Here is a 24,783-nt window from a genome sequence, read left to right as displayed (position 1 = left end):
GGGTTTTGAAAGCGAGGCTGAGGAGGTCATATTTTTACACCGATGGAGTTTGTGATGATGAATGAGCCACCGCCGAACGTAGCAGCAGCAGCGCAAAGTAGTTAGCGTGGCTGTTTTGAGCTATTCGACGAGAAAGGTAATTTACAAGATAATATGAAATTAATGATCTTACTATAAAATTCAGCTCAATTTTGCTTTGCCTAGGTGTCTCAAGATCTATATAGCAAGTATTATTATCATTTACTAGTAGTAGCTTCACGTTTAAATTTTTGTTTTTGTTAGGCTGTGTCCTTTTAAATTTCAAGTTCATTTGTCAGGCTTTTGGTTGACGACGGGCTGAGACGTCGACGACAGGCTAGGGCCTAGATTGCTACTCTCTGTAGGCTGCGGTTGAAAAGCGGACTGTTCAACAATTACACACATCCGATGAGAAGGTTGTGTTTCCAGGCTTACGCCTAGGTCTGGAATCACAGCCTACTACGACGTATTGTCTGTAGGCCTACATCTTCAAACAAGATCAGAAATATCAACAAAATACCAAAATGACCGAGGAGTATGATCCAGCATTTCCCACAGAGTAAGTAATCAATATACTGTAATAAGGTTTAGGCTAGAATTAACAACAAAAAATGCTGGAAATTCTATGGTGAAAAAGGATGGGAGCACTTGCATTTCAGGTATTTTGCCCTGTCTAAACCTACTTGTATCTGTCAAGTTAGCTTAGAACCGTGGCACATTATTGAAAACAGTTTTGACTCTTCTTGTTAATGTTAATTTTTCCCATAGAATTTTCATTAAACAATTTTTACAGTATGTAGTATCACCTTCATTCAATCAAAGGTAAGTCTGTTGCTGGATGGAAAGAAGGAAGAATGAAGACCATTTAATTTGTACAACTGCTGTGTCAGTCTATAAGATATAAATTGTTGTTTATTAACAAACTTCTATCCAATCTGTATATTTTAGCAATTGTAAAAGTGATCATACATGGATATTGTGGTACTGAAATTTAAAGCATTGAGTGATTGATTTGGCTGTTCTTAACAACATTAATACATCAATGTAGGCGCATTTTCTATCCAAAGAAATTGTCCTGCTCCTGCTCAAACTTGTTGCTGTAATGATTTTCATGATTATGGAATTAGGTCGATGGTTTCTTTGAAACAATACAATTTTTATATTTTGAAATTTGAGATGAGATTTTGGTTACATGTTCATCGTATCTAAAAGCCTTACTTATTTGAGATTTGTGATATGAGAAGATGGTTAGAAGATGGTTAGAAGACAATTTCAAATTTATTTTTTGAGCTGCAAATCCAGGTTTAGGAGGTTTAAGTAGTATACAAATAATGATGGCAGATTTTCTCTATACTGAGAGGGAACTTTGTAAGGTCGTGGTTTTTCAAATGTGTTAGGCCTGAAGGAGAGAGATTATTTAGAAGAGTGCTAGCTTTAAAGGTTAGGTTCAGTGTTTTATTTATTGGTCTGATTTTATTTCTCCAACAGCATTCTGGGTAATGGTTGCCTGTAAAAAATGGTTTTAATGTGAGAATGTTATGTTACAATGTATGAGATTGACCTACACAAACACTTCCAAAAAGAAAGACAGCATCCCATTCTCCCAGTTTTTTTTCAAATGTTGGGTTCCTTAGTAGTACAGTAGTTTATGTTTATAATGTAAATGATTGTATGATCCACATACACATTGTACATTAGCTAAACTCAAACAGTTTAGGCCAATAGAATGAATGAAAAAACCCCGAAATAAATATAGTGGTATAACAATTTTAGAGGCAGCCAGCATTTGACAATATATCTGCATATACTGTTTTACCAAAAACTTCTTGGAAGTAGGCTACTATAAAATTAAGGGTATGTTGACAAAAATCTGGGTTTAATTAAGTCTTTGAAATAAATTTAAGCGCAACTTCTATACTGTTATGCAGACATAACAGATAGATAGTGCTGTGCATCAAAATAGGATATATCCTAATATAATAATAATGGTAACATACAGCTGAATTTTGGCGCTTATTTGAGTCTTGGCTATTGGCAAAGTATAATATGAACATAGTTTATTGGTCATTTTAGTTTATTCGCTCATTATGCTAAACTATGGTTTTTGTTAATAGAATACAGTATGCTCTAGTAAGATTTATGATGTATGTCCTGTCCATTATTCAGACAGACTGGCATTAGATTTCTCCAAATTTGTAATAGTATATTGGTAATGGTGCAACATTACTACCCATTTTTGTGTGGTGAATTTAGTTCTTAGGACTAACACATTAATACAGTGAGGCAATCCTAAAACCATTGTGTGTTGAAAATACATATTTCAACATGTTTGTAACATCATATCTATTTAGAAGTAGGAGACTAAATCACCAAACAACTGTAATTAATTTTTTTTAAACTGGTAGCGAACTAAGTATATTCACTCAACAACTGAAAACTGTGGAACAACATATTTTTATCATTTGGCAAAATTAATGTGCAATCTTCAGCAAGCAATATGCATGGGCCGAACAGATAAACTGCTAGTAAGTCTACACTATCAAACTTTATGTGACCAAAATATGTGATGTGCCCACATACTGTATGGACATGATGATGTCATATCACTACCATATTTAAGCATATCACTACCATATTTGGGTACATCACACTTTTTTTTGTCAAACTAGTTTGTAGACAGAGCTTAATGCCAGACATACAAACAATACAAAATATAATACAAAATTATCATAGGGCATTTGATTTGGGATCTGGATAAAGAAACTGTCCCCTAATCTTATTGGTAGGAGAAATTTCATAAATTTAGGTATTATCATCATTTACAGTAAAGTGGTATTTGTAGTACAGAGTTATTTTATACAGTAAACTCAATATAGGCCTAAATACACAAGTTTTAATTAGATAAACAAGCCCAATCCAAAAACCATGCATAAATTGTGATACACGGTAGTCTACAAATATTTATTTTTTATAGAATTTCAGCTTATTTTCTTAGTGATATACTCGTAACTATTCATAATCAATTATAATTCAGTATTGTATTTCCTAAACAGTGTGTTTGGTTTGTTGTGTTTTCATTGGCTGGGCTTGCTTAGAATTACATGTACGTGAGTATATGTAATTAAATGATAGGTCTGATACTTAGGTTCTGTTCCTAAAACCTAAATAACAACCAGGTATCATTTGAATTGAACATATGTTCATAAAAAATATTGATGTATAAATTGATAACTAAAATGGATATAGGTTTTGAAAATTATAAAATTCCCTTTTTGACTGTTTATTATGCAGTGTTTGTGGTTGTTCAGTCTATTACTAACTAATCCGGTACAAACCGGTTCTTAAGTTTAAAGTTCATAGCATCCACTCAAAGGCGTTTCAATCTGTAGAATATACAGTATATCCAAATGTTGTTTAACCTCTGGATAACAACATTTTTTTCAGTTTTCTTTAGTAAGAATTTTTTTATGGTTTTATTTGAGTTCCTTCCAGTTTGTTTATTCCACAATACAGTGAGTTTGCAAAATGAAATTTAAAGGAATAACGACATGGTTGTTTCATAGTGAACTTCATAATGGGTTAGTTTATTCAATTATGCTGGCAAATTATTTTTGGAATTCTAAGTCTTTACTCTATAAACAAAGGATCTGCATTCAGATCATAAAATACTGTATGCATTATAAAACATTATCACCCAATGTTTTATAAAAAAAAAAGTACCTATTCTACAGTAAATTTAGAAGATTTTTCAAACAAAAAGACTGCTAGAAATAACTAATTTATTCTTTATTATAAACAATAAACTGTATTAGGGACAGTAAAAGCTATACATGTAAATAGGTTTTTAGAAAAACTATGATTAACTTTAAATTCATCAAACTAAAGCTCTGTCTACACTATCAAACACGTTTGACAAAACAAGTGTGATGTGCCCAAATATGGTGGTGATATGCCCAAATATGGAAGTGATATGACATAATCATGTCCATGTATGGACACATCACATTTTTTGTCACATGAATTTGATAATGTAGATAGACCTTTACTTATATGCAACATTCAGTTGCTAAATATACTGTAAAGCCAACAGATACTTAAATAGAGAATTGCACCAATGGTGTTTGTACACAATGTGGAAGATTAAGGAAATGAACACAGAAAGCATGTTACCCATCAAGAAACAGTAACTGACAGTATGTCTATGTGTCCCTCAATTGTTTTTATATTATATGCCAATGACTGCAATCTCTGAATATCGTAAGAAACAGTATTTCTGAATAGCTATTTTTCAGTATGAACTTAAAAAACAAGTGCATAGGTGGTCTGGTAACACAATGTTTTTGCTCAGTTGTTGTTATTTAAAAAACATCATTAATCAGAGATTTAAGAAAATGTGTAAACCTGTGACAATGATACCATTAAGATTTAGAGATGCTGTAAATGCTATTTCTATTACAGTGTATACGGTTTAGATGCAAATCCTTGTAATGTTATGATACAGTACAGGTAGGTTTGTCTTTGGTGAGTACAGTTGTAGGCTACAGATGCTGTTATTGATTTGTATAGGTGTGTACTAGTTATAGTATAGTTGTTTTATTTATGGTATTTCCAAATTCTTTCACACTCCGTGAAACACATTGTGATTACTGAACATAACAGAAAGCCATACATTCTGAACCAGCTCAAGGGTGTTGAGTTTGTGCAGTCAGATCTAACTGTACTGTATAAACAACTCAAGTACATGATTCAATCATTCTGGAGAATATCTCATGACAGATACACTCGTTTTTGTCTGCTTTATCATTTAGAAATATCCTGTTTATATGGTGGAACTAATACTATAGATGCACTGATTATGTTTAAATAACATAGTATAAAACGGACTCCAAATAATGAGAGGCAAGCCATGATTCAACGTTTCAATCTTTATTCGATCTTCATCAGGAATGTCAGTTTTATACTATATAATGGTGGAATTTTCTTTGATTTCGATAATCCATGATTTAATAATATCTTAGATTATACATTTAGATTGTCAATGTAATCGCAGAAGAAATAGTGTTTCTCCATGAGGAAGGGACCAAGGAATAAGGCGGCATCAATCCACCGATCAGTTACACGCATTCACTCACGACTACGCCTGTGTTGCAGTATGTTGAGTATATCAATGCGAGAATGTCTTCTAATTCTATCATACGGTCTTTGTATGCAAAAATGTCTCGAAGTTTTCCAATAAATTATTCATTGTTTTTCCATTGATTGACAATAGAGTTATTTCATATACTAATCATTTTAGCAATACTTCTGAATAGATACAGTCATTTTGAAGATCCCAAACCTTTGATTTTGACTAGTTAGCTCTCTAGCCCATCTATAATACCTCAATGATATTAATAATACACCGTTTGGTATGTTATAAGTGTCCTTGACGTAATTTTTACAGGTTATGTTTTGAAGCACTAGTGATCATAGAAGTTGACCTTTGTTATGTTTACTATCATCTGATTGGCTGAGAGGATATAGAGGCCATGGTTGAATAGTTCAGTTGTTGTTCCACCCTCCATTGATCGTATGCAGAAAAGGGAAAAACTGAGGCTAGCAGGCTTAAACAAAGGAAGTCATTTGTGATTGCAACATTTTAATGTAGCGAATTTATTAATGAGATTATGGAAACACTCACATTTGTTGGTACTATCAATGTACTATTAATGTTAAATATACAGGGAAATAATAGAGACTGATTGAAAGTTAGCATCATAAATATGATGTATGTACAGTCTGTGGTTCTTATACACGATATACAACATAATATCATTTGATTCAGGGAATTTTCAAATCATGGATTTATTTTTGATCCAAACATTATCACACAGTCCTTCCACTTTGAAGGCAACCTTAAATGCAACAATCTTTAACAATATAGAATAAGAGCTTTGTTGTATAATAAGGGAACACCTTCTGAGGTGGTAAGGAAATATTACACAAGATTGCCCATAGCTTACTCAAACACAACTGGTAATGATCAAGTCATTTTTAGCCTTAATAAAGGCGAATGCTACCTTAAGATTATAATGAGCTACAATATTGGATTCTCAAGTTAAATTCTAATTTGTTCTTAGCTGCAAAGACAGACTACAAACTAAATAATTCATTACCAAATGTTGAAACATTCCAAAAGAGTGTTGTTCAAGTCGAAACATATGCTACTTATACTTTATTGATTGAAATGAGTCGCCAAAAATATGCACATTTTTTTGTAGAATGGGTATCTAGTATATTTAAACTCTTTGTCTAAATTCTATAGAAAATGTGGAACCTTGTACTGTATTGTAATGAGAGACCTTATAGAAATAATTCATGTATTTTGCCAATGACTTATTTGTATTCTGCAGGTTTTGGCTTCTAGGCTTAAACACTAGGAAGGATATAAATAGTTTTATTAAATATATTTATTATCCAAAAGACGAGTAAAACATATACTTATTTATTGCAATATATTATTTCTGAAAGTTTAACTGAATTCATGAAGATGGTCCTTTAAAACATATTAGGCTTCACAGTTGAAAGTAAATATATTTCAATCATCTCAATTGCACAGATGCATTCACACAAATCAATACATTATTGTTGAGAACACTGTTTATTCAGTGAACAAATTCATAACAAATTAGGATATGAATTTGAAGCTTTGTTTGGCATTTTAAACCGCTTATGACAGCCATTGTACTGTATAAAGTGTATATTAGATAGGTCTATGGGAATAGGCCTACAGACTTGTTCTACAAGACTCCTAAGCCTAGTAACAGCAAATTCTCTGTGTGATAATTTGTCACAGCTCTGCCATTACAGCTCTTCCTTACCGATGATGCATTTTGCAGCTTTGCATTAAGACCATTCCATTTTTAAAATAGGGGAAGAATATATATATTTGTTATGGTGTTGTGATATTCATTATCATTTTGTTGTACAGTATTAATCATATTACAGTAAATGTTTTGATTATTTATCCAATTATACCTTCAAATATCTTTTAAAATGTGGTGTTTATGTCTACAGTAATTTGACTAAATTCTACTATAAACTGTAAAAGCATTTTCATAAACCTGTAAAATGTTTAAGATATATTCTTACACTACATAAGGTCCTTATATGTAGTGTAAGAATATATCTTAAACATTTTACACTAAGAATTTGTTGATTGTGTACAATTGCATTAAATCAGCCTGTGACAACATACACCCCATGTTAGCACAGTGATTAAGTCTGGAATTCAACATGGATGAACAATGTGTTATCATACTGCTTGGCTTTTGTTCTTTTCCCTGACTGTTTACCAACCAGAAATGCTAGGCCTTAATCTATAGAAGTACTAACATACATAGAATTTGTTGTACCTCAAAGTATAAACAAAATCAACAAATGTTATAAAATATAGTAAAAACATGGTTGCAATGTCTTGTTTCCTGCATAGTATTGTATAAGCATGGAGAAAATTAAACAAAAATGAAATTAAAGAATTCATAATTTTTCTTTACGGTAATATAGAAGAAGTACTTGTTTTGTTATACAGTGGAATCTAGTGTAGGTATGGGTTGCAACAATTTACTGGCCTTTGATCAAATTGTGACTGATTATACTGTATTCATTAAAAATGTTAATCTTTATTTAGTTATAGTATTTCAATGCTATTATTATTAATATATAGTGCTTTCTTTTTTTTCTTTCATGATTTTCTTTAATGGATTCAGTGAAGATATAGGAATTGTGAGTATTACAGTTAGTAGACTTTCTACTGCTATTACTACTACCCAAAAATAACCTTCAATAACATAACATTTTATCAATCCGCTTTGTTAGACATTCTACTATTGTGTGCCATTTTTTCCTGTCATGAGTCGGGTGTGTCTCAAGTGAGCCTGGGTAATTTAATATAGTGTACAAATCATCCTGTATCATTTTATTCAATAATATCTTCGGACTTCCAAAGCAGGAAATAATGATTTTTTAGTATAATATTAACAATCATCATGGTCAACCATGTCTATCAAAGACAAAATTACATCAAAGTTTGACCATGCCAATATTCTCATCCATAAAGTGTGCTTTTATTTATTAATATAAAGAAAATGTTTGAAATTTATTTTTAGATTAAAACATCTGACGAGGAGATTTGCTTGGAAAAGAAGAAAAGAAAAAAACATGGAAAGAAAAAGAGGTTTAAAGACATTGTGGTGTCGGATGATACTGTTGGTAGCTCTAGTTCATCACCTCCACCACCACCACCACCTCCTCCAAAACATGGGTTGGAGCAATCAATAAGAATTGATGAAATTGGACTTCCACCTCCTCCTCCACCACCACCGCCCCAAGAAATAGACCTTTTCAGTGGATTGCCTCCTCCAAAATTAGAAGAAAACAATCTCCCCCCTCCACCACCACCACCTAACAAAAATGGTAAACACAACGTAATAGAGGAACCTCCACCACCGCCACCTCCACTACCAAAGCGTTTTGATCCATATAAAAATTTACCTCAGACAATTTCAGAAGATTTTTTGCCTCCACCACCGCCACCACCAGAGGATAAATCAAAACAATCTCCAAAATTAAGTGCACTCTGTTCTTCACCTCCAATTGCGGATTCTTCATTAGATTCAACTAATCTTGCGTTCCTATCCTCTCCCCCTCCTCCTCCTCCTTCTTCTCCACCACCACCTCCCCCGCCACCACAACCAACTGATCAGGAATGGGCAAAATCAATTTGTTCACTTCTGGCTCCACCACCGCCCCCACCTCCACCACCTTGTAAGGAAGAGGACATAAGTAGTTCTGTGACAGAAAATACAAGTTATAAAGACCAATCATCTGTGAATCAATCATTTGATTTAAAATCTATTGTCAATATACCGTTACCAAAAGAGCCTGATCTACTGCCTTTAACAAATGTTCCTGTACCTGATTCAAATACTGCACCAGATTTTCAGGCCACTGTTTGTTTGTCGCACAAAAAGGAGCAAGAACTAGCCAAGACCGGAGCTGTTTGGAAAGACAGTAATGTTGTAAGAACTGATAAAGTTAAGAAAAAGTCACCCAGGGCATCAAAATGGGACATCAAACCACAATTCCTTCAAAGAATTGAGGCCAAACAAAAGCTAGCAGCAAATAAACTAAATTCTGAAAATGTTTCGACATCATTGGAAGAAAAAATGTTTCTTGAGCTTGAGCAGGAAATGCTTTCAAAGAAATTGAAAGCAGACAACTCACTAAAAAATGAGTCTGATGTTAATTTTGAAGTAACTGGTAGAAGCAAAAGGGATGAATATAATATTTCTGAAACTAAATTAACAGATGATGTGAAGAAGGAGGAGGATCCAACATCCGAGGAAACAAATTTAACAACAAATATTGGAGGTGATCCACAAAAACAAATTGAATTAAAAAGCCCTACGAAACTTAAAAAGAAAAAGAAAGGACTTGAGTTTAAACCATTTGTTATCAAAGTGCAAAATACAACGGAGCGATTTTCCATGAAAGGGCCGTTTCAAATGAAATCCTCATTTCCTGGGAATGAGGATCGTGAACATGTTGTAGAAAGCAGTTATAGACCACCAAAACACTTCACTGGCAAAATACCATCAATGAAGTTAAAGGCAAAGCACAAAGCAAATTCGTTAGATGCAATAAAAAAGGAGATCAAAGTAGAAACAAAAATAATTCCTGAACCTAAGTTGGAGAGTAAGACTTTGATTGATACAAAGCCAGTTGTGCAGACTCTGAGCATTTCTGAACCAAATGTTGGCTCAAAAGAAATTCAGATTAAAGAAGAAACTAAGCCATCTATTCAAACAAGTCCTGAAAGTAATAATAAATTACTGACAAATATTGTGGAAAAAGAAGCTGTTCACACAAAGGAATTAACAGTTGATACTAGACCTTCAGATACTAGTAGTAGTACACTTACAAAGAAATCTAGAAAAGAGATTGCTTTTGATTTTGTTGCTTCTAAGAATGTGAAACATGAAATGGAAGTCGTTAAGGAAGAACACATCTTAAACAATAAAATTGAACCAGTTAAAACTGTAACTGAACCAGTTCAATCTACAATTGAACCAGTTAAAACTATAACTGAACCAGTTCAATCTACAATTGAACCAGTTAAAACTAAAATAGAACCAGTTAAATCTAGAACTGAACCAGTTCAATCTACAATTGAGCCTTTTAAAACTAAAATAGAACCAGTTAAATCTAGAACTGAACCAGTTAAATCTACCATTGAAACAGCTAAAACTAAAATAGAACCAGTTAAAACTAGAAGTGAACTAGTTGAATCTACAATTGAAACAGTTAAAACTAGAATTAATTTAGATCATACTGGAAATAGAGTTGCTGATAGTGAAATAAAACTGAATGAAATTAATTCCATTGAATTTGGAATTAAACCGATTACCACTGCATATAATAAGGTTGACACTGAACTTGAGTCAAGACAGTCTCTGATGACAACGTCAAATGCTATTCAGTCTAATGTCGCTGAACTGTACAAGGAAAAGGAAATATATAAACCAGAAGTTTCTGTCTCTGGTAGACAGGATAAACATATTTCTAACTTTGAACTTGAAAAACACCAGAAAAAAGTGACACATAAACTTTATAACCTTGATGATGAAAGGCCTCTTATTCAAAACAATGTTGGTGGAAGTTCTGAAACTTCTGAAAAGAAACTCATTCCTCATGTTAAAGATGCTGTGTCATCAACAGATCAAGATTTGCATTTGGTTTCACCAATATCTCCAAATCTAAAGGTTTTACACGAACCAAGTGAAGATGTCACGATAAAAAGTTCATCAACAAAAAGACTTGATATGTATTCTATTGAGAGCACTACAAATTTAAAACCATGTGAAACTCTCAGTCAAGATGAAACGAGTAAAAACGTTGAAAGCAATAAAATTATACCAACAATACATTTGCCACGGCCAGAAACTCCAGATACAGAACCACCAACAGAGGAAACAAGCATGTTTTCTCCAAGAAATAGGACTTTAAAGATAATACCACTATTTGAATCCCAGATTCATGAGAATGAGAAAAATAAGGATGCAACACAAAAACTCTTTGACTTGTCTTCTGTAAGAACTAAAAACCTGCAGCCAATACCTTCAATAACTGAATCGCACCATAAAAGTAAGGAAGTCTTTGGTGTTATGGGAGGTAGTTTTTGGACACGTAGACAAAAAAAATTGAAACCTATACCTTCTTTCGAAAATCAACTGACAAAGATTGAGACTATAGGTAATGTATTCTCTCCTTTAGGGAATAAAAACCTAAAGATGATACCTTTAATTGAAACTCCAGATGTATTGAAAAGTAACTCTAAAAAAAGTGAACCAAAAATGCATTTACCTAAATTTGAAATTCCATCAGAACCACGTCTTGAAAGTATGGGTAATGATTATAGTACTTTGAAAGCGATTTCTGTAGTTGAACCTCATTACTCAAGTAGAGAGAATGCTGGTGCAACTAAAGTATCTCCTGAAAGAGTTCGAAGCTTAAAAGTGCTTACTTCTCCTGAATCTGAAAGTACAGAGTTAAGTAAAGTCACTCCAACGACAGGAACAGCAATGCCCTTTGAAGCTAGAACTAACATTAGTGAGATGTTTCCTTTGTCAGAATTGCCAAGTGAAAATAGCATACCAATTGAAGGAGATGCAAAACAAGAGGTTGCTGATAGTGGAAGCCATATTCTTTCCAGTACATCTTTATTTGAGTCTGTAACTTGTAGTAGCGATGCACAAAAGAAGATGTACCCTGAGGTGAGTGACCTCAAACGCTTGGAACCATCAACAGAATATTCCATCTCTAAACCTGTTTCTGAAGATGTTGGCAACAACATAATGAAACCAGAAACAGTTGAGCAAATCCCAGACTCTAGTCTTCTGAAATTTGAAACTTTGTCCAATAAGAAAACATCGATGGAATCTGAGAATGCTTTGGTTCCAAACGCAGGGTATAATCAAACATTGCCACAAGATCATGAACAATTTGATAGTCACATGATTGCGTTTCAGGATTCCATTCACTTGGAAAATTATGATAGAAACCAAGAGTTGAGCTCGGTGACAAAACAAACTTACAGTGACTTTACCGACACAGACAATGATGATTTCTTATCAAAAAGTAAAGGAAAGAGAAAAAGGTGGAATACTGATTCAGAGAGCACTCAAGATGAAGCAGAGCCGATTGGCAAAGAGAGGAGGAGAAGTAGTAGAATAAAGTCATTAGAAGGAAAAAGAAAAGAATCTCCAAAAACTGTAGAACAAGTTAAGAACATATCAAGAAATAGTTCTCAAGAACATTCACCTGTGCATGGAATTACAGATAATATCCATGATGGATCTAATGTAATCTTTACCAAATCATATTTACAACAGCTAGCAATGACTCCCCAAGTTACTCACATTCCATTGTCTGATTCCCAAGCTGGTATATGTGAAACAGAACCAAGTCAAAGTTCAATTTCTGATGGACAATGCTTAACAGGTTCTGGTGCTAAGGAAGAAGAGGTCTTGCCTAATACAAACAATGAGTTAATGTCAAATGAAGCAAGTGCTAAAGTGAGAGTTACAACTTATGAAGATCAAAATACAACAACTAGTGAAAGTGTTCAGGATTTATTTCTGGATGAAAGTGGTGAAGATAAGCCACAGCTGCTAGGCCCACATTTGAGTGCTGATATCACCAGTGAGGCTGAAGAGAATAGTGCTTCCAAGCAAGTTGATAGTAACTCATCTAGTAAGCCATCAGATAGGCAACATGTGAAAGATGTACCGGACTACAAGGCAATGGGAATCCTAAGTGAACGTGATTACCCAGAGTTTGACAGTCTTACAGAAAACATTTATCTTACAGAAAGGTGAGATATTTAGAAAATTCTATTGGCCTAAAATGTATTAAGCAGCTACCACTAATAAAGTGTCAATACAGCTCATGTAGGCTGTAGGAGAGATGACAACTTTGTGAATAAATACTGTTTTTTGTTTGTGTGGTTTTTTATATGTAAAGCTCTGTTTACACGATCAAACTAGATTGACATAACATTTGATAGTGTAGACAGAGTAACACTATTAATATATATCTATATAAAATCAGGTTTGCTGTGCAACATGCATCTTCAAAAGGAAGTGAATGCAAACTAATGCACTGTGGTTATCTTTAGGGTTAGTTTCATGGCAACATCATGGAACCAGAACCAAGCCCTGTATATAGTCTCAGCTAGATGCCAAAGTGCATTAGCATCATGGAAACCTTACTATTATAATTAACTGTTTATCTCCCATGTGAACATTTAAACAATATTAGATAATAATCATTACAGTATTATGCTAACATATATTCATAAGTTTGCAAACCTTACTTTACTAGTGTTTATCTCCCATGTGAACATTTAAAAAATAAAAACAATTATTATATTATGCTAACATATATTCATACTTCATATTTTAAAATTATTTCTCCATCTTTTTCCATTTGTTTTCTATAGGAAAAGATCAAAATCGAGTAAAGAGGCTCGCAGGATGTTATGTGAATGTACGACATCATCTGAAGATAGACGTAGAGGATTTAGAGCATGTGATGAGGATTGTTTAAATAGGCTATTAATGATTGAATGGTATGGTGCTATTTAATATTATTACAATATATATAAATACACAATATAGGGTGAATGAATAACATATACTTAACAAATACGTACATTACTGTCCATAAAGTTATTGCTATGCTATGAAGATGTACAAGACAACTAATTTTATTAATTTAGTTTATTTGTTGGTTTAAAAAAAAAAAAACTTTTTTTCTGCTTCAGTTCTTCAAGATGCCCATGTGGAGACTATTGTACAAACAAACGTTTCCAGCGTGTAAGTTTTAATTATTTGGTTTAACTTTCCATTTGATTTATTTATATACAATTACTAAAAACATTAGCACATACAAAAACAAACTTGCTAATGTAATCAATCATTTCATTTTTTTAAATGATAAATATTGTGATTAAAATTTAAAGTTAATATTATTATTTCCTTTTGACTTTAGCGTGAATATGCACCTGTTGGCGTCTTCTATAGTAAAGATAAGGGGCATGGTTTGAAGGCATTGAGAGAGATCGGAGCGTAAGTATACCGCTTGCATGTCTATACTAAATTATTATACTTTTCCATTAGTGGAATTATAGTAGTGCAGAATTTGTGCCTGTCGATTCAAACTGGACCCCTATGCCAGGCCAGCAAGTTTATTATTCGTCACGCATTGTGAACAATCACCCTTCCCCTCCTGTCTTCAAGAAGGCTGGATCTGCCGTTTAAATAATTTCTGTTTGCGGACATTTGTATGTTCACAGATGTCGCTTATAATTTGTTTAATTTCCATTTAATTTAAATTATTTGATTTATAGAGGTGCATTTATAATGGAATACTGCGGTGAGGTGCTTAATTTTCATGAATTCCAGCAGAGGGTGAAACAATACAATAAAGCCAAGCAACATCATTTTTACTTTATGGCTCTAAAGACAGATGAGGTAGGAACAAAGGTTACTTCATGCGCATTACAAATTACTTTTAATCATAACAATAACGGACCATCATAGCCACTACAAATGAATATATCCAATAGCTTTTGTTAAAAAGAAAAGACAGTAATTACAGTACAACCCAAGTGTCTCCTGAATATGGGTAGTGTAGTGTATGTAGTTTTAATAAGTGTCCACTGAATTGGATGTCCTAGAAGGAGGGCTTGTACTCTATAGTATGATTGAATATTATGAATAATTTTGATAATTGTATTGCTATTTTTTTGTGAAATCTTTTTTAAGCATAACATGTGGATTAAAAAAAAATTGTTTTTCCATCTTAAGATAATTGATGCTACAAAGCGTGGTAACACGTCCAGATTTATCAACCACAGTTGTCAACCTAACTGTGAAACGCAAAAGGTAAGTATTTTGGAAATTTATTGAGTAATTTTATATTTTTTTTTCTACTTTTATCTGGAGGTATAATCACCAAAACTAAAATAGAAGTTTGTAATATTATATTATACAACGATTTCGGTCATAATAATTGCTGGGCATTTTTTTTTAGTGGACAGTTAACGGATCCTTGCGTGTTGGTTTCTTTACAACTAGAACTTTAGAAGTGGGTGAAGAACTTACCTTTGACTACCAATTTGAAGTCTATGGGTAAGGTTTTGTGGTTTGGTTCTAAATTGAAAATGAGTTGATATATATTGAAATATAAGTAGATTTGTGTTTACTGTTAGTATTGGTTTTTGTCTTCAATTTCAATTGTTATAAATCTTGCATAAATCTTTTATCTTTATACTAGTGAAGAAGCTCAGAAATGCTGTTGTGGTGCAGACACATGCAGGGGATATATTGGTAAGAGAAAGGCACAACCAAAGGGGCGTGATACCACACCACGGAGAAGAAGTACCCAAGATAGGCGCAAGAAAGAAAGTTTTGAAGATATTTCTGTGAGTATACATGATGCCTTTTTTATATCTCTTTTGGCACTGTTTGTTGATGATACACAAAGTTCCTCACCTAGGTTAGTGTTTAGTTTCTCTGTCTCCATTGCAGCAAATTGATGTGAAAATTAAGTTTGTATGAATAATATATTTTTGTATTTATCTTCAGTTAGATGAAGAGATCGATGCAATGTGTTCTGACATGCAGAATGATGGTCTCCAGAAAGCAGACCAGGCGTTGAAACTCTCAAGGTTCATGGTCAGAGCAGAGACATCCAGTCAAAGACTAAAGCTGTTGCAAGTATTACAGGTAATACTCTCGAGTTTGCCCAAATTCATTAAGTAATATCTTTTATCCATATCATAAAATGTCTCTTTAATGTATTTGTAATTGTTGACATTTGTAGGATACCAAGAAGCAAGACTGTTTGAAATACTTTCTGACACATCATGGATTGGCGCTTATTTGGAGCTGGATGGTAGATCTAGGAGATAACAGAGAAGAATTACAAATGCAGGTAAATGCTTAAACTTAACAATAACAAGAATTACAACCTAATAACAAGATCACTGTTTACTCTGCTGTGTCATCCCTAAACAAGATATTTTGTGCTTGTCAGACTTTGTAAAGGCTTGTTTTCATTAGCTGTACATCTTGGATAATGGACTGAATGGGCAATTAATAAAAGTCTTGTTAGGTTAAGTCAAATCAGAAATCCCTGGAATAATCGGTTCATTCCTACTATACGTTATATATTCAATGTTTTGAGTAAAAGACTGTAATCGTTTCATTAATTCAATAGATACTTGCAACATTGGATATTTTACCAATTCCTCATAAAAATATGCTTGAGGACAGTAAAGTGAGATCTGTTGTTAACAAGTGGGCGCAGGAAGCAGCATTAGCAGCAAAAGCTTCAGAACCTGAAGTGGAAGATTCTAGTGCCAGTGAGACTCCATCACGAGCAGAAACCCCTTCCATCTCAAACACTCCAGTATCAACAAAAGAAGATGTGACATCTGATGTAAAAGAAGACAGTGATTTTGACACTCCTGTCAAACAAAAAAATGACAATGATGTAGTTGTTACCCCCACAAGTATCAAAGATGGCAGTGAACCACCAAAAAAGAAACTCTTAAGACAGTTACAGATTGAAGGAATGCTACCAGCGCCATCTTCTGATTCTGAATCAAAAGAAATTAGTGGCACCGAGGAGGATGTTTCTGAAAGAGAAATGGAAACAGAAGCAGTTATTGATTTAACCAAGGATGTCCAAAGTGAAGATGGTGAAAAGATTGAGGATGCAAGTAAAGATGTTGTCAGTGCTGAATCTGATGCTAAACCATCCATTGCTAAAATTGCAGCATCACTTTTGGAATCTTGGAGCACACTTAAGGTAACTGTAGAAAATGTGTTGGGTTATTTGAAGAATTATCACAATAAATAGTAATACAATATACTGTATCCCACACGTTTTTCCGACACGGTTTTTAGAAACAATTAATCCTTTCATAACTGTGAAACCAGTGAACAATTTGAATTTTCCTTCTGTAATTCTTGCATTTATTCAGATTTATGTACATTTTCAACAGTACATTGTGTGTTATGTATCTACTTTTTAGTGTGTCTTGGTTATAAAGCTTGGTTACCAATCCAAGGGTCCTGGGTTCAAGTCCTGTCATGTCAGGATTTTTCTAATGGCAAATTACAACTCCACTCCCAAAGCCTTGTTATAAGTCTTTGTTTATGTAGAGCATTTGTGTATATGTTTGTCTTGTGAACAGGATTGCAACCTTTAAGAAGGATAGTGAATGAATTCGCTTATGGTTATCTTTGGCAATTTGCCTAAATATATAAAAAAAATCAAAGAAAACATAAAACAATTATTCTTCATTAGCATGTTTTATTTCTTCCAGGAAATATACATAATTCCTAAGCTGGACAAAGACAAAGATAGAAAGGATCGTGACAAAAACCGGGATAGAGATCGCAGTGATCGCGAAAGAGATCGCAACAGAGACAGAGATTATGATCGATACCGAGAAAGAAGCCGGGAACGTGATAGAAGCAGGTATGATAGGGACAGCGACAGGCATCGAGATCGCGATAGGAGAGATCGAAGGAGGGACTATAAAAAGCGTTCTCGTTCACGTAGTAGAGAACGTGAAGACCGAAGAGAGAGTGATAGCAAAACGTTACCGAAGCTACGTAAACCTTGGAAAGATCAAATCACTGATGAGCCTGAAAGAAAACGAGCAAAAGAAATTAGCAAACAGGAAAGACGACAAGCTTTTGAAAGGGAGATGGAAGAACAAATCCAGAAAAAAGAGGAAGAAAAGAAATATAAAGAAGAAATGATGCGACAACATATGATGGATTATTATGAGGAGGACATGCAATATCATTATGTTGACAATAATGGTTTTCCAATACCAGCACATTATGCAATGGACCCAGAGATGGCCCCTTTTATGATGCCATTTCCAGAACACATGGAACCAGGAATGCTTCCTCCACCGGATGGCGTGATGCCACCTATGGACGGTAGCGATCCTAATGCTATGATGTATATGGATGAAAATGGTATGCCAATATATGGAGAACCCCCTATGCATCACGGACCTGAAGGAGTGATACCGCCTGAACAATTACCACATGTATGTAAATTAAGTTTTTTGCTGCAATTCAAGTTATAAAGTTATTTTATGTCTTATTACTGTATTTGAACAAGTATATTTCCATAGTTTGAATATAATCTCACTCACTAATTTAGGCTAAATTTGGACACAAGACTCTTTTAAATTTTATACCACCAGGCCACATGAAACTATATATTTTGGTCATACGCTATATTCTATTACATTTTTCAGCCATTATTAGGGTAATAATTAAAAATCCACCTTTTATATATGCAATTTGTGATTCTAGGGTTGGGAGCCAAGTCATGGAGGAGCACCAATGTTTCAGCAACCTCAAGACCATATGTTACCACCACCTGGCATTCAAGATATGGTACAACCTGGTATACCTGAACACATGGTAGCACCTGGTGTACAAGAGCACATGGAGCATATCCAGCCTGCAGCAGTAAGTTTAGTTCTTCTATCATACCATAGAAGTAGTTTCTTGTTCTTTCTGTTACATTGTTTAAATTCCATTTTATCCATACATTTAGTTGCATACTGCTTCATGTATATGTATTGCTTATTGATTTTTTTAATCAATTCATTAGCATACTCTTGAAAAATTTAAAGCCAGCTGAAAATATTTGTATCCTGATAATATTAATTAAAATATTGATAAACTTTGCTAGCCCTGGGAGATGAAGCATAATGTACCTGATATACAATCCCGTGGACGAGGTGGTGATGATTGTGAATCAGGTTTTGTCATGAGACGAGCTATAAAACAGGTGTGAAAGCATGCCTTGACCTCTAGCTTGCATCATGTGTGAACGCATGCTTAATGACATAAATCTATAAATATTTTATATATGAATAGAAGATACAAAAACAGAGTTAGAGTGGTATGGTGTAATTGTTGGAGAGATCGAGCTAGCATGTGAGAGGCATGGGTTCAAGACTTGTCTGTACCACATTGCTTGTATCTTTAGGCTTGCTCTCCCTTGGATGGACATAAATCTGTTGGTGCTGTGCACATGTGCATGATAAAGAACTTGGTACACTATTTGAAAAAAGTAGGGATCAGCGGTCCTATATTAGAGAAGAAATAAATAAAAAATAAAGAAATATCATAATGGTTATATTTCTATGCATCATTCTCATATAAACATTTTCTATTGCATTGTGTACTTAATGATTTTAAACACAAACTGTAATGTTTGCATTATGTCAAATTCCTAAATTAATATTAATTGATTTACTGTTAATTGAATATTACACAGTATGAGAATCACCACAGGAGTCACATGGTAGCTACTAGTTGTGTACTTCAGCAATTTCAAGTAAAATTTCTGTAAACTTCATTCTTCTTTCCATTCCAGTAATTCTGTCGGTTTTCATGTTTTAATAAATAATCATGTCATAAAGTCAATTTAAAATAACAATGAACATAAAAATAACTTTTAATTTAACAATGTTATGTATGTATAACTATATTAATTAATTACATAGTTGATAAAAAAATTGTAATAATCAACTCTTGGGTAAAGACTTCAATGTCTGCACTTCCCAATTGAATCACCAAAACAATTTTATACTAATCTTTTATTTTTAATCTTTATTTTCTTTTACCATTTGCTTCATGACTAGGATACCATTTGTTATTGTTATATTTATCATGATCGCATTTGAAAAAAAAAGAAAAGAGTTCAAACAATACTTGGCTATTGTCATGAGGATTGACTTACGTTAAGGAGTTTCCAATATGCAACAACCTACACATATTGTGATCATTGTCTGGACCTAGAATCCACCAAAATTGTGTCAGGGAATTGAGTGAAGAAGCATGTCTGAATGTCACTACATGGCACAATGAATTATAATGTAACTAGTTTCTAAATACCAGGTCATCGCAAAATTGAAAGTCATTATCCTCAACATCTATCACCCTCATTATCAACAGCAAAATTCTCTTTGTTACCATCATCATTAGCCATGTTGTCTTCATCATTGTCACTATGTTTGTTACAGATATATTAATGCCGTTTAATGATGTTTTACTACTTTCACGTTGTTGTTATAACCATTTGATTGTGTTTTACAGCAAACGCCAGCCCAAGCTCAGACAACAACTTTCATCACACCAGATGGTATGCTGATTACACAAACTATCACACCACTCGCTGATCCTAATGTGCATCAGGTTTGTAGATTATACCAAATACTGTAGTATGTATATGTACAATATAAATATTTTTAAAAATTACGTAGCTCTTATTCTCAATGTTATATAAATCAAAAAACTAAAATAAAGGTGCATAGCATGGTATAAAAGTAGATCTCGATTACACCAGCAGTGAAGTCAACTGATACTAAGTATCCGTCAATGACGGCCATGTGTCTTCAGAAGAAGAAGAGTAACAATAACAGTTGACCTGATTTGACCTGTTCAAGCTATCCTTTGTGTCATTGTTTACATAATAAGACAAAAATGAATTGATAATTTAACAATTGGAAATAAAATGGCAACAAAGGCTAAAGCAAAATGTCACGAGTAAGGGAGGTATGCAAAGCTTTTATGAACATCCCTATTAAGATGATACTTTCCAGTGAAATGAACAAAAGAAGTACAGTTAACTCTCCCAATACCCAATGACGAATGAAGATGAATATATCTGGAAAGTCTGGTATTTAGAATGTGTTTTTAATGGTAACAATTAATTTGTACCTTTTGTCTGGTTTTGGGATAGTTTCTGGTTTTCAGAGAGTCCGGTATTGGGAGCGTTGACTGTATATGTTTTTTGACACTATAACCAACCCCTATACAGGAGACACCCCTATTAAAGGGACACTTTGTAGTAATTAATATTGTGAGTTTTTCAATATTTTTTTTAATGATTTTCAGCAACTACAGACCCAGCTTATCAACCAAAATCTAACTCCAGTTGCAGTCAACTCACAAGCCTCTTCTACATCAATACAAACCATAGTTCAGGATGATATACCATCCCCACCTAAACCACCACCAAATAAACTGCCCCCTAATTGGAAAACAGCTACCGACTCAGAGGGTAAAGTCTACTATTATCATGCTATTACCAGGTATGCCTTCTAAGTTTGTTTCTGACCAATCCCTGCTTGTCTTGGTTTAAATATATGGGATTTATTATGTTTTTTATAGATTTTTTGTTGCAATAATCAGATATTATTCAGTCCTATCAACCACTCTATGCATATGTACATTTATCAATTTCGTGAAAGCTCAATTGAAGTTGTGGTGTTATTTTTATAATCTTACCAGACAAACTCAATGGGACCCACCATCATGGGATGGGAATGATGCTGTACCTGGCGATGAAGAAGCGGACATGGATTTAGGAACACCGACATACGACGAGAGAAAGCACAGGCGAACAACAACAGCAGCAGCAGATACATCCAGTGAAACAGCCAAGAAGTGTAAAGATCATTTCAGGTCAAAGGTTAGTACAGTATTTTAATATTATGCCTATTAGTAAGACTTAAAAACTACTTTAGGACGCCTGCCTACCATAGAAAAATCTTTATACGCTAAAAGAATAATGTAGAAAATACAGTAAAACTGTAACTGGGAGACCTTATGTATTGTCATGGGTTATTGCAAAACATAAAGAGAAAAACTACACTCTCTGGTAGTGAATAGATATCAGCTGTATCGTGATTGGTCTGGATCATGCATGAGCTTTCTATATCCGACCAATAAGAACTGAGCTGATGTAAACATAACATTTATAATTGACTATACAATTTTATGCATTTAAAAATTGTAAATATTTGTTATTATTTGTCAGATGTCTGGTTACGTAGTGACAGTATTAAATACCTACAGGAAACCTGAATGCAAAATTGGACGAATCACAAACACAGAGGATTTTAAGCACTTGGCCAGAAAGGTAATACATTTGTACTATTTGTACCCATTAGCCCATTTTAGTATTAGTAGTTAAGTTAGTTAGATTATTAGTACCAGTAATTCCAATGGAAAATATTGTACAGTACACAAAAAGAAATCAATGTTAACCTAACCACCCATTGCCAATATACACATATAGCAAAGAAATGTATTGTCAATGCCTGTAATATACTGGATTTTTAAAAACTTTGTTTTATATTTAATATAAAATATATTTTGTTTTATTCGTATAGTTAACACATGGTATAATGGCCAAAGAATTAAAACATTGCAAAAACATGGAAGATCTAGAAGTGAATGCAAACGTGAAACACAAAGCCAAAGAATACATTCGCAAGTACATGGGAAGGTATGGATCACTCTATAGAAAAGAACCAGATTAACGCTTGAGGAGCAACAAGGGGTCTTCAACAAGATGTGGGGTACTCAACTAGACAGGGGTTACTCAAGAAGATGGGGGAAGGTGCTCAACAAAACAGGGGAACTCAATAAGACAGAGGGTACTCAACAAGACATAGGGTACTCAACAAGACATAGGGTACTCAGCAAGACATAGGGTACTCAACAAGACATAGGGTACTCAACAAGACGAGGCTACTCGGGGGTCACTCAACAAAACAGGGGTCACGCAAGAAGACAGGGGTCACGCAAGAAGACAGGATCACTCAACAAGACCGGGGTCACTCAACAAGACAGGGGTCACTCAACAAGACAGGGGTCACTCAACAAGACAGGGGTCACTCAACAAGACAGGGGTCACTCAACAAGACAGGGGTCACTCAACAAGACAGAGGTCACTCAACAAGACAGGGGTCACTCAACAAGACAGGGGTCACTCAACAAGACAGGGGTCACTCAACAAGACAGGGGTCACTCAACAAGACAGGGGTCACTCAACAAGACAGGGGTCACTCAACAAGACAGAGGTCACTCAACAAGACAGGGGTCACTCAACAAGACAGGGGTCACTCAACAAGACAGGGAGCACTCAACAAGACAGGGAGCACTCAACGAGACAGGGAGCACTCACCAAACGGGGAGCACTCACCAAACGGGGAGCACTCAACAAGACAGGTGGTACTCAATTGGGTGCAAGCGTTGTAAGGAGATTAGAACATTTCAATATGATGTAGATAATGCCATTGATGCGTATTGATATATTCCAATAGAAGGAAGTTAGGGCGGTGGCTCATCATTGGCTACGTTTAAGATCAATGATAAAGAATAATAAGAATAACTGAAAAACTATCAGGGACTATGTATCTATTTTGCAACCATACAGGTAACATAGAGAAAGCTTATCATGCAAATAAAAATACAAATTTTGTTTTTAGCATTAATTTATGAGAAACTTACGAAAAAGCGCTGTAACATTATGAACGAAATCATTGCTTTTCATTCATTTTATAAAATCTTTCAATGTAGTTGAATATATGTCAGAATTTATGGCATGGATAAACAACACAGTAAACAAACAGTTTTTAACTCTGTTGGGGAGTTGCACTATTTTTTAAAAGAAGAAAATATGGCTAATTGCAGATACAGTTTAGAGGTAGAATACAAAAACTTAGGCTGAGACTTCAGCTTGTGCAGGTTTAATACAGTCTAAAGCCTTCGTTGCCTCAGATTTCAAAACCTTTCATGGGTTCCGAATTATCATGATTTTGAATTTATATATGTTTATAAATTATCAGCATATAATATAAAAGATGGATTTAAATGATAAAATGAAGATTCATGTTAATATTGATTTTTTAATACAAGTTGTCGATGTGTATAATAATGTTTGGTTTTTTATGTAAAGAAAACAAAAAGAACATGTAAATAGATGTTTTTCCAAGTTTGTTAATAAAAGAAATGAAATAGACATTTATGTATAGTTGAATTTGATTACCTCTATTTGAAAAATTATATTATATAATTATATACAGTACACCAATCAGTAGCAATCTAACCTTTGACACCGTCAAATAAAAAAAAATCTACGGAACGGCTGTGGAGATGAGCCTATAAAAACTCCATGAAATCATGTTTTTTTCAACAGCAGGAAGAGACGAGTAAAAAAGAAAATTTGACAACTTATTGAAACGTTTATTAAGAGGTAAAGGTGAGTTTGATTGTTGGTGTATACACATATGTATATAGTCTTATGTCATCCCTAGATTCGCCGGTTTTTTTTACTCTAGGCCTACTAGGCCTGGCCCTAGGACTAGCCTAGGCCTAGCTAGGTGGTAGGCCTACTACTATCTAGAGCCTACTAGAGGCATAGGCCTAGCTCCTAACTAGAGAAGTAGCCTTACTTATGGCTGACTGAGCCTACCTACACACATAACAACAGTACTACTACATATAGGGTTAGTTACTAGTTAGAGAGCTAGACAACTGCCTAGTATTAGAGATCCAACACACTATTGCGATATAATATAACTGCGATTGGTATAGATGATGGTATAGACTGGATGATGCCGATGGTGAGTAAAAAAACAAATCATCTGGGGAAACAATTTGATCCCTGGACCCTACTGCCGCAAATGCTGCACAACAACACTAACCAGTCAAAGAAATAGGTGTGCTTCTCCTGGCTTATTAAAGACTAAATGAAAAACATACTGTACACATGAAATAATTCAAATAGTTATCAATTTGTTTATTGTAACCAAATAAAATAAGT

General features: G+C 34.1%; 1 protein-coding gene across 1 annotated transcript; it reads left to right on the top strand.

Annotated features, from left to right (window-relative positions):
• The first annotated feature begins 60 nt into the window (after positions 1-60).
• LOC144840773 (uncharacterized) lies at positions 61-23,979 on the top strand. Its single transcript, XM_078696793.1, has 22 exons — positions 61-136; positions 283-577; positions 7,767-7,782; positions 8,166-12,931; positions 13,559-13,687; positions 13,883-13,934; positions 14,110-14,186; positions 14,468-14,591; positions 14,928-15,005; positions 15,154-15,251; positions 15,397-15,544; positions 15,708-15,848; positions 15,946-16,056; positions 16,342-16,935; positions 17,456-18,196; positions 18,468-18,626; positions 20,265-20,363; positions 21,066-21,262; positions 21,462-21,642; positions 21,991-22,092; positions 22,346-22,575; positions 22,906-23,979. Exons 2-21 carry the CDS (start codon positions 543-545, stop codon positions 22,493-22,495), a joined length of 7,998 nt encoding a protein of 2,665 aa, XP_078552919.1. The 5' UTR covers positions 61-136; positions 283-542; the 3' UTR covers positions 22,496-22,575; positions 22,906-23,979.
• The last annotated feature ends 804 nt before the right edge of the window (positions 23,980-24,783 follow it).

Source organism: Antedon bifida, chromosome 1 (genome assembly GCF_963402885.1).
Source record: "Antedon bifida chromosome 1, ecAntBifi1.1, whole genome shotgun sequence".
NCBI lineage: Eukaryota > Metazoa > Echinodermata > Crinoidea > Comatulida > Antedonidae > Antedon > Antedon bifida.
Note: the sequence above shows the minus strand (reverse complement) of the source record. Positions and strands in the feature narration are given on the sequence as shown.